A 12491-nucleotide genomic window follows, 5' to 3' on the forward strand; every position below is an offset into this window, starting at 1 on the left:
AAAAATCTATATTCAAAGAGTGGAAATATACTATTATTTTTTGCGTATTTCTTTAAGATTTTTAAGTTCATGACAAAATTATTTCATTCGTTTTTTTTATTAAACCGATTATTTTATTATCAATTATTTATTAAGTCCTTTAATATGCTTTGGAATTTAAATTATTAAATTATTCAATCGTGAGATAATTTTCTACAAAATGATTATACATAATTAATACCAATTGCTCATTATTATATCCTTAGATATAGAAAATAAAAGCCATCATATGCAAAGGAGATTTTATAATTGACCTAAGATCATAGGTTTTTTTATCGTATAGGGTATTTTATAAGTAACCTATGCGATCGACTATTGACGTGTAAAATTAATTTTTCTATTTAACAGGTTGTAATTGCAACAATTAATTTTTTTTAATGATTTTTCTTTATATCGATATACAAAGACCGATAAATAATAAGTACTTAAATTAAATGCTAAAATCCTTCCATTTGACAATACGATTGTCATGGCCACGAACAGAATAACACGCTATATTCTGGTTAGCCAACGATGGATTTAAAACACTTGCTGATCATCCGTGGGGACGTCAAGTAGTATTTTACCGAGTAGAAGGGGTCTATGTATATGTCGTATACCTCAAAACTGAATTATTCCATCATTTCAACGAATAACAACGGTAATTAATTTTAAACATTTATTTACATTATAAATGAATATACAGTATTTAGTTTAGTTTTGTATATACGGTTTTTTAAACAAACAGAAATTTTGTGGGGACACATTTCATCGGTTTAATTTTACATAAATATACATATATATTTTTTATTTACGTAAACAGGTAAGATTTTCGTACAAATTAGATTTATTTCACGTTATTTTTACGAATTTATTTTTTTATAGTTTTAATCGTTTTAATGTTTTCACTTTTATCAGATTAAATATTATCATTTCAAAATTTAACCTTTTAAATTTTAGCAAACCTTAACATTTTAGAATAAATCTGTGTTTAAATTAATCTAACAGAACGTACGCCTATAACTTAATACTATTGCTTTAGTTCATTAGCGACACGGTTATGTGCAAAAATTTCAAAGCTGAATTTCCGAAATGCGATTTTTACAATTTTGATAAAAATTTAATAAATTTTATTTATTATTTTATTACGGACAATATTGCATTTTATGTAATCTTAAATAAACTGCAATAACTTTATTTGATATTGTAAATAAGTAATCATTTTTACAAGAATGATAAATTAAAAGATTTAGTTCCTGAAAGACTCTCCATAAAATGTTAATAAAATGAAGTAAAAATAAAATAAATTTGTTATTAATAACACATTAAATAAATCACGTAAGTAAATGATAGATATACTATTTCCATGCAAAAGAAGGAGCTGGTGAGATAAAAACCCGTATAATTATTTAAAATGTGATCACTTAAAATTATGTTAAGGGTGACATGAAGATACTGAATATAAAAATAATTAAAAGATAAATTACAATCGAGAGAGCGTTAATGAAAATTATATGAGCACATATATTCGTTAAAATAGAACGCAGAAAGTTCAAGGATATTTTTAATCGGTATCATTTCTGTAAAAAAATCTTTTTTCTTTTTTAATTGTGTTTTTAAAAAATCGGTGAGAAATTTGTTTAAACCAGTTCTATAACTTATTAAACACCCTAACGGAAGCAAATGATATGTTTCTGTTAAGCTAAAGTATTGTGTTTATTTACAAGAAAACAATTCTGTTATCTGGTTTGATTAGAGGTGAATATTGTTGTCTTTAGGTATAAGTTGCATACCTATACTATTACATAAAGAAGAAGAGGGGTTTTCTTTGTTCGGGATAAACAAAAAAACTACTCGATCAATCGCAACCGTACTATTATCCGTGTTTCTTGGCATAATTGAGAAGGCTTTTAGATATATTCATCTCGAATAATCTCGAAGAAGCAACCGATCGATTGCTTTCAAATTTTCAGGATACATTCGTTTTATACTATGGAAGGTTTTTAAGCCACAGACCGAGGCCGTAGCTTCCTTCAAGGTTAAAATAGTTAAAATATTCATTTTATCTCCAAGAAGGGTGAAGTTGTAAATTAAAGATACTCGTTGACAGGTTGACTGCTACACTGAAAAATGCAACATTTCCAAGGCTGCTATACTTATCTTGTTAAAAATATACACCAGTGCTGCCATTTTTTTTTTTTCATGTCAATAAAGGTTTTATCGCCCTACTACTAATTTTTGATACCAATTTCACTTTGCAACTTTACTTTTTGAAATATTCAAAATTAAAGTTGAGACATCAATTTGTGTCCCATAGCAACCGTGAGATAGGGAATCTTGGAGAGCTGCATCAAACCAGTCAAATGACTGAAGACAAAAAAAAAAAAAAAAGCAACCGTGAATAACGTGACACCAATTGCTGTTTCAGACTGTTTAAAATAATTTAATTGAATTATAATATTTTCTACTTACAACTGACTATTTATTTTTAAATCTACAACTCCAGAATTGTTTGAATACTATTTTTAATAATTATTATACTTTTTTTTTTAATATAAATTAGTAAAAGTCACTCTTTTCTATAATAAAATCACATTTTATTGATAATTATACTTTGAATTGAATCTTTTAAAGTAAAATTTGAATTTAATATTTTAAAGAGTACTTTATATTTAAATCTTTCTTTTTCCTGTTTAGCCTCCGGTAACTACCGTTTAGATAATTCTTTAGAGAATGAATGAGGATGATATGTATGAGTGTAAATGAAGTGTAGTCTTGTACATTCTCAGTTCGACCGTTCCTGAGATGTGTGGTTAATTGAAACCCAACCGCCAAAGAACACCGGTATCCGCGATCTAGTATTCATATCCGTGTAAAAATAACTGGCTTTACTAGGACTTGAACGCTCTACTTCCAAATCAGCTGATTTGGGAAGACGCGTTAACCACTAGATCAACCCGGTGGGTTTGATATTTAAATCTAACTAAACTTTGTCAAAAAACAACTAAAATTAATTCATATTTCATTACAACACTTGTCAATTATATTTATTTTGTTTTTATTTGGGGATTTTATAAGAAAATTTCTTTAATTTCAAATTAAAAAAAAAAAGTTTGGTGCTACACACAACGTAAAAGTATTACTTTTATGTTTAAAATAATATGTAATTTGATACAAATAGATTAAAAATAAACAATAATATTTCATCTTAAGTGTGACATTACACTGAGACATCATTTGATGTCTCATGGCAGTCAACCTGTAAAGGAAAATAAAAAAAAAGATTAATCCTTTTTTTTTAAGAGGTTTAGGAACCTCATTTACGGGCGCCGAAAAAGTGTCGGACTCGCTAACAGGTTCCAAAGACTGTAAAAAAGGCGTATCTATTCCTGCACATTACCGACTAAAGCTCCACCCCTGGCGACCCGTCCCGCCTGGGAATAGCTGGTAATAAAGCATTACTTTTGAAGGGGGAGTAAGAGCCCACACACACATTCAGACAACAAAGCAAGTAGCAACGAACATACGCACACAAAAACAGATCCATACATAATTAAAAAACCAGGACAAACAACACCAAAAACCTTTTCAACACTCATACTTACCATACGCATAATTACATGCCATCAGCTTTAGCTCGAAAGCGGGAGAAGCCCCTGGGACCCAAGCCGGTGGAGTGACCGCGGCTTCATTGCGTTCAGCCGGCCCCCACAAAATCGGGGAGCCCTCTGACACTCGTCCGCGACCCTGCCCCCGCACCGCGACCCCAGGGCCTCTATTTAACCTGCGGCTTTCTTCGGCAGAACGTAATTTCTCCATAACTGCTTTAGCATGTGGGCAACAGCCGCCCAGTGATTCTCACCGATTAAAATAATTTCCTGGAGGTCCTCAGGTTCAAACATTTCCTCTCTGCCAATAGCATTCACGATCTCCTCACGCTCTACCACAAATCTACGACAGCGAAAAAATACATGAAAAGGCGTCTCTTCAACCCCACAAGCATGGCAGCTATCTGAGTGGTCCTACCCAAACCTATAGAGATACGCCCTAAAGCCCCTGTGGTCCGCCAGCAGCTGAGTAAGACTAAAATCCACCGAGTCGTGGGTTCTCCCAGACCATCTACCAACCTGTGGGTCCATCGGCCCTTCGCACAGAAGTCCCATCTCTCCTGCCGATTCCTTAACGTGAATATTTTAATTGTTATTTATCAATATTATTCTCACAATCATGAGGATTACGAACAATCCGAGGTAGCAGATTTAGGAAGCGAAACCCTCTGGGTAGACGGGAGTGGCGACCGAACCGAGCTCTGCGGGTGTCCAAGGCGACGTCCCCCTGCAAACGGGAATGGTGAACTCTGCGTACGTTGCGAACCTGGGGTAGGCCCCGGGAGACCTGGGCCCTGAGGGTCCAGGTTCTGGCTAGACGGGCCGACTAGTTTATAAATATAAATAAAAGAATAAGTTAACATTTTTAATTTCCTAAGAATTGATAAAAATGTTTTATACTTACGGCATCATAAATAATTATCTGACCACCTCATCGTTCTGATAATTAATTATTTTTTTCATGGAATATTAATTTCTGAAAAAAGTCTTTTAACCGACTTGAAAAAGGAATCACGTTAAAAGAATAAATATTTATGTTAGAGCAGTTTCTACTTGCTTTTTTTAACTCACAATGGTATTTTTTTTATGATTATCTACAAATCTTGCATCCTTAATTTAACATACTTCCTGCCACGGTCTACTGATGAAATTTTGTACAGTTACTAAGATCGGTTACTAAGGATATTTTACAAATATATTATAAATTTCAATATATGATGTCATCTTTTGAAATGCAAATTAACGTAATAATTAAACTCATGCAGTGTACGATAATAATTTTATTAAAGTACGACTAAAAAGTATAAAGCCAGTTCTTAAACATTAAAAAAAAATTGTTGTAATATTATTCTTTAGTTTGTTAGTTGTATACCTGAATCAGACTTCAAAAAAGGAGAAGGTTCTCGATTCGACACCCGTGCAATTTTTTTTTTTTTTTAATTTTCAGGCCTTCCTTAATCGTAACCAAATATGCCTATTCTGATAATTAATTTATATTTTTTTAAATTTTGTAAAGGCTCTGATGATATCACGGTCTAAAATGGGTTCTTCCAAATAATGTAGTCTAATTTTCTTAAACGAAAAATTACATTGTAATGTAGACTGGTAAAAATTGTAATTAAATTAATTTATTAGTTATTATTTTATCATTTACTGTTTTAAAAGGAAACAATTATTCACACGTATTCGGTTTGTCCTTATACGCTAAGAATTACCATGACATTTCAAATATAAGATTTGTTGATATTCGTGTTTGTTTTAAAAAATCCCTTATTTACTTTCTTATTTTTATTTAATAATAATAATAATAATAATAAAAATAAATTGTAATCAATTATTTTCCGATAAAATATATAGATAGTAACGTAAATATTTTAAATTAAAAACTGCCAAAACGTTTTTTCAGTTGTCTTATCTTCCTCAATTTTTAATTAATTTTTATTCTATTTTCCATTCTTCATTTATTTTAGAACGGTCTATTTTGATAATGTATATGAATTAAATTATTTAAATGAAAATTATATTTAAAAATACTGACCGATCTGTGTGAAATTTGATTTACATCATCAAATCTTGACTAAAATACGGTATAAATATGGCTGGAACCAGACCCGATTATCTTTAACTTTTAAAAACTATGAAAAGCAGAGTAGATAAAGATTAAAGCGTTACTATAATTATGTTACGTTTGTAATTGTCGAACTCGCTGTCGGAGTGGTTGTAGCGTCTCGGCCTTTTATGCAGAGGTCCCGGATTCAAATCCCGGTCAGGCGTGGAATTTTTCATACGCTAAATTTTCATTTCCATATATCCCGAGCATAAGCTTTAAGCTTATATGATAATTTCATCAAAGAAAAGGAAAATAGTCGGTTCTAATTAAAAAAATCTGACAATTAGGGATTGTTTCTGATGCACTGCTTAAACACACAACTTAATTTTAGATATTTATCATTTTACTTAAAAATAATATTTTTTCGTCTATTTAATTCAATGATTCTAAAGCGCGCGCGCATACCGTATTTAATTCGCGCGGGTAATAGCGGGCGATGGTCAGCACTAACTAAACTATTGTAATTTCACAAGTTACATAGTACAAACTTTGCTTGTGCGATCGGCACACCGGTGTAGCCGCGAGGCTTAACATACCAGGTATCGAGTCAACCGAGTGATCGCGTTCCAGACCCAGCCAGACCAAGTTACTGTTTTATTGTTTAAATATTATTAATTTATTTTAATTCTACCGCTCATCTATGACGTCACAACATAGCAGGCAAGAATTTTTTGGGGTGTGGGTGCGACTTTTCAAAAAATTATTTTTGCAAATGTTGTTATTTTTTATTTGTTAATGTCTAAGAAAAATATGACCTTAATTAGGCGAAATTTCGAGATACTGAGAGTGAATTTGCTCTACAGCCTCACAGCCTTCACCTTTTAAGTTGGAAATTTCGTGGCATCAATGCCCCATATACAGAAGTAATCTGATCAAGTTTGGTCAAAATCGGTTCAGCAGTTCTGTAGATATAAGGTTATTTAGACGTCGACACCGAACACACACATATACATACGAATATTAACATCCGGAAAATTTTCTTCCGGTTTTTTCGGTTTCTTAGATGTCAAAACGTCAAGATTTAGTAAAAACCGCAAAAGTCTAAAATGGACCGGTTAAACTGGTTTCCCTCTTAGAGCTATAGCGCTCGCTATCTGAACGGGAAAGTAAAATAAATCAAGGGAAAATTTTATATTCAGTAACAAACCTTAAACAATTACAAATTTGTTAAAGATTTTAAAGGTTGTTAAAAAACCATGAGCTACAGCGTATAGAAACGCTAATTATACTTTCCAAAATTATTATAAATACGAGTAACATACTGATGTAGAACAGTTGATATTATTTATTTGAAGCAATAAAAAAAACCAACAGCTCATTTCTAGATTTATGAGATTTATTTAGTTATTTTCATCTTTAAATTATATAATAAAACAAATTTTGGAAGCTCACCGTTAATAAACGTTCAGTCTGCTTCCCTTCTGTTTGCAGCGCGCTAAGCTCAAGTTATATCAGTTTAGAACTTTGTTATATCAAATTGAGTCAAAACAGCCGTCTCAACTACTCTAGGCCATTAATTATTTCGGGTTTGGTTTTTGTTAATATTACGTCTCAAGTACAACAAAAGAAATAATCCGGTGGAAATAGATCGGGGAATCTGGGAGGCCATTCTATTGCTCCTTTACGACCTAAACAACAATCTGGAAATGTAGCGTTTAAAATTATTCGCTCCCGTATAAAATAATGGGAGAAAGTGATTCTCAAGAATGCACCGTTGATTAGTGCCATTTGTAACGAATTATCTTAACAAAGACTGGGACAGTATAAGAAACAAATTTTTTTTCTTGTTTGACCTCCGGGACCACCGTTAGGTTTTGCTTCAGATGACGAGATGAATTATTTGTATCGTGTGGGAAAAAACCGTGCCTAATCGGGATTTGAACCCGTGACCTCCAGATGAAAGGCCGAGACGCTACCAGTCGCGCCACGGAGGCCGGCTAAGAAGAAAATTTATCTTCCACTTTTAATGTATTATATAATTTGCTTATGCAGTCATTGCTACTTAAAAAAAAAAAATTTGATGAATATTTTAAAAACTGTGTTTGTAGTTCATTCCTAATTAATTTATAGTTAATAAACATATTAGAATTTTCAAAATATTTTAATCGAAATCAGAGGACCAAAATCATTAGTATCCCCTCTACATTTGAAAATTGTTTTGATCGGCTCTGCACACAAAAATTTAAATCCACATTACTCTATTTTAGTTACAGTTTAAGAAGAATGAGACACTATTATATTTTCAAATTGTTTGTGGCATTACAATATTTTCTTTTATTCGATAACAAATTCGTGAAAAATAAAAATCTAACCGATTCTAATACTTACTATAATATTATTATTGAAAAGTGTATTATAAGAATTTCTTGCGATATAAATCTATATCAGTTAATATAACCGGTGTGAAGGCTGTCTTAACCACAACAATGTTTTATAAATAATTAATCTGACGCAGTTGTTGTGGTACGTGTTAAATAATATAGTAATTAATCTTTTCTCGTTTCTATAATAACTGTAATTTCTTGTTTACAATATTTTTTAAGATTTTTACCAACAAAATATAACAGATTAAAAGAAATATAGAAGAAATTCGTTTCAACAAAATACTATCATTATCGATTTCAATTTGTTGGTTACTGTTTCTATCATAGCGCCTTTAAATGTAGAAAATTCAGTTTTGGTTTTCATATTTAAAAATAGAAACAGAAAGTAATACATTTAATTTTTTAATTTGCGCACGCTTTGAAATCTTTTTTTCAGAGCAAACCGGAAAGAACTTCGCAGAATTTTTACGGTTAGATTCCTATCTTACAATAACTTTTAGCGGATGCCTGCAATACTTGATAAAAAATAATAACTATAAAATATGTTCGTACGTGTATGTTCGGAGTTGGGCTCTAAGTCACCTGAACTACTAGACCGATTTCGACCAAACGTGGTCAGATTTCTGCTATGTGTGGGGCATTGATGCTATTAAATTTTCAGCTTAAAAGGTAGATGGGTAAGACTGTACAGCAAGCATCCCTCAGTGTTTCGAGATTTCGCGTAATTAAAGTCATATTTTTCTTGGGCACATTTTGTTGTAATGCAATTAATGTAATGTAAAACTCGTTTCGCCTGTGCTATTCGGCATTTTAAATCGCTCTTGCTTCATCTATCTTTAGTAATTTTACTTCCTAAATACCAGAATTCTTCTACCTCTGTTAACTTTTCTCTTCCTATTTTTGTATTCTGTAGTCCATCTATATTATTCTATTACATTTCATTACTTTCGTTTTGTTCTTGTTTATTTTCATGCGGTAGTTCTTGCGTAGGACTTCATCCATACCCTTCATTGTTTCTTCTAAATCTTCTTTACTCTCAGCTAGAATTATTATATCATCAACAAATCGTAGCATCTTTATCTTTTCATCTTGCACTGTAAACATCCGGATCTAAATTGATCTTTAACATCATTAACTGCTAGTTCTATGTAAAGATTAAAAAGTAACGGGAATAGGGAACATCCTTGTCGGACTCCCTTTTTTACTACGGCTTCTTTCTTATGTTCATCAATTATTGTTGCTGTTTGGTTCCTGTAAATGTCAGCAGTTATTCTTCCTGAAACCAAACTGATCTTCTCCTAATACTTCTTCCACTCCCCTCTCAATTCTTCTGCACAGAATTCTAGTTAAGAATTTTGATGCATGGCTAGTTAAGCTAATTGTTCTGTATTCTTTACATTTATCTGCTCCTGCTTTCTTTGGTATCATGACTATAACACTTTTTGAAGCCTGACAGAACTTCCCCTTTTTCTTTAAATTTTTTAACCAACCAACATTTTTTAGACGTCTAACATTCCACATGCTCCGACTCATAGAATGTTATTTTTTTAATTTTCTGGTAACCCCTTCCTTAGTAGTCCCCACCCAGAAATCTAAACGGGGGACTAGTTTACCTCCAGAATATTTTACCAAGGAAGGCGCCTCCATCTTTGTTATATGAAAATGCAGAGAGTTACATTTTCTTGGAAAAAAATCAGCTGCAATTTTCCATTGCTTTCAGCTGCGCAGTACTCAGAAAATTAAGTGATGTTATATGGCCGTTTAAGTCCTCTTGACCTATGCCCTTAACAACTACTGAAAGAGCTGCTGCCCTGTTTCAGGAATCATTCCTTAGTCTGGCTCTCAAGAGATACCTGTCCGATATGGTTGCACCTTCGGTCTAGCTACTCTGTATCTCTGAGCACTCAAGTTCCCTTACCATCAGCAAGGTCTCATGATTCATAGAGGGAGATCTAAAATATTCTTCCAAAAGTATTTTGAAAAATATTTAAACTGAAGGGAAATAGAGCAGAACAACTATATATTTCAATTTTAAGAAGTGGGGGTTGATTTTTTGAAAAACCTTTTTTTGGAAAATTTATGTGTGCTTTGTTGGTGTCAAATTTGTTTTAATAAAGTTTTCTCTAAAATGCCTCTGTAGCAAAATCAAAATTGGTTTTTTGTGACATCCCCCATGAATTTTGAAAAAAAATTATATGATCAGTGCCCCATACATAGAAAATATTTGAGCCAAATTTGGTGAAAATTGGTTGCATCAATCCTGAGACATAAGTCAAAATCAAAGCAACATATATATATATATATAACATATATATATATATATATATATATATATATATATGTATGTATGCACATACATACATATGTTGGTCTGGATGAATTGGTTGGACCCTAAAATGTAAAGAATTGCTAAAAACCCAATACCCCACCCATTTTTTACATGTTCACCATGATTTTCCCTTTAATAACTATTCTGTCTATATTTTCTGAGAAATTAATATATATTTACAAGTATGTATATATATATATATATATATATATATATATATATATATATATATATTTGTAAATAAAATTTTAAATAATAATGATGATATTCATTTTTTAATTGTTTAAATTTCAATTTTTCAGCGATAGCACCAAATTAAAAAAAACTATCAAAAAATTATTTACCCTTACTTTGACAGCGACATCATTCCATCTCTTAACATCAACAACATCATCATTTAACATCGCAGAGAAATGATATTGGGACTATGATTTAGAATGAAATAGGGTGTTTGAAATGTGTAATGTTTTATCTCAGATTTTTACGTGATAGAATGTTGTTGAAAGTTTTTCAAATCAATTTTAAATATATACTTTACATGTAGAGCACATTAACAGAATTTTTCTTATAATTTTTTTAGAGTTACACATTAAAGTATATTAATATCAAAAATTATATTATTAAACTAAAGAAATCCAATTACATGAAACAAATACAAAAAATTCTCAAAGCTTATATTAAAATAATATAATTTTTTGTGTTCAGATAAGTTCCATTTAAGTTACCTGAAGCAACTACCAGGGAAGCTTCATACACTAAGTAAAACAAATCATTGATATCAGTTGATTTGCTGAAAAAAAAGGGGTTGCATGAGAACCTCCCTCTTTTTTTAAGGTGGTTAAAAAATGACTGAATTGAATGAGAAATTTAGAAAAAATATTATAGATGAAAATAGGATAATAATTTGATTATTTTAGTACTTAATTTTAATATAGATATTTCGTTTTGAAATTAGTAATGATCATGATTTTGTAGTCTTTCATAAAGAAAAATAATAAACAAATATATATAATATATTTATGAACAAAAATTGCAAGCCAGATTTATTAAATTTTCTTGTAACTTCAATGTTTTATATTAATATTTCTCTGAAAATGAAATGAATTCATGGTAAATTTTTAGATTTTTTTATATAAACAGAAATGACGCACCTGTGTAAAGATATTTGACAGAAATAAATGCTACAGAGCATGGAGTAATACTACTATTTTCTTTTAAAAATAAAAATATCATTATAGTAGTGTATGAAAATAATAAATATACTGAATTTATATATATATGACATTGATTGACGGAGTTAATTTCTCTTCTACAAGTTAATTATAACCAATCACTTCTCTGTGAGCAAGAATCTATCACACAAGTTTTAATAAAAATGTTAAATGTGAATTTGTAAAGGTCGGCTGTCTTACACATTAAAATAAGAAAATTATTTCAACTAATTTTTTTTTGTCTCATGATGAATCAATATTATAGTTGTCAAATTGCCTTTCATTAATCGTAACTATTGATTATTTTTGTTTATTTTTTAATTACATTTTCCTTTTGAAAATTTAACGAATAGTTTTTAATCTAGTATTATTTAATTTAACGTTGACATACACAGTTTTTATCTCTCTTAACTTTTTAAGTTTCCAAATATTTAAAAATTTTAATGATTTGAATGGGGGCTTCATTTTCTCTTGTATTATTTCTTTGCATCATAGCTCTAGACTATGATGCTTCTGTGCAAGAAGGAAAGCACAGTAATCAGTCAAAAAATGAGGATGGGGTTTTTAGCATTTCTTGATTTATGATGCAGGGACCCCAAAAAACGAAAACAAAATGTGGGGGGCTAATATTCGTATGTATGTACATCTGTTGACATGTTTGAAGCTTAATAATTTTGGACTGGATGAACCGATTTTGATGGAATTTTGTGCAGAGACTCATGTATATAAGACAATTTGTTGGTAAAGGTTAGGGTCAACATCTTCAGAGGGTGGAGTAGATAGGAGTGTCATAAATAGTATAGTCATTACAGTAAACTCTGAGTAGGCATTTTGTTGTGTGTGTTTTATTGGTTTACTATATGACTATGTATTTTGTTTATAAGTCTGTTG

At 30.9% G+C, this 12491-nt stretch overlaps 1 protein-coding gene across 2 annotated transcripts in view; it reads left to right on the plus strand.

The window, feature by feature from the left end:
- The first annotated feature begins 477 nt into the window (after positions 1–477).
- The window catches only part of LOC142326408 (cytochrome P450 4C1-like), a 52364-nt gene continuing 40350 nt past the window's right edge, over positions 478–12491 (plus strand). Inside the window, exon 1 of one of the 2 annotated variants that reach the window (XM_075368894.1) lies at positions 478–841. Coding sequence is in view for 1 of the 2 variants with exons in the window: in XM_075368892.1 (XP_075225007.1) it covers positions 622–679 (58 nt within the window). In the remaining variant the exon portion in view is untranslated. The remainder of the gene's footprint in view (positions 842–12491) is intronic. The other variant, XM_075368892.1, reaches the window with a different exon arrangement.

The sequence above is a fragment of the Lycorma delicatula genome, chromosome 6 (assembly GCF_047948215.1).
Source record: "Lycorma delicatula isolate Av1 chromosome 6, ASM4794821v1, whole genome shotgun sequence".
In the NCBI taxonomy this organism is placed as follows: Eukaryota; Metazoa; Arthropoda; class Insecta; order Hemiptera; family Fulgoridae; genus Lycorma; species Lycorma delicatula.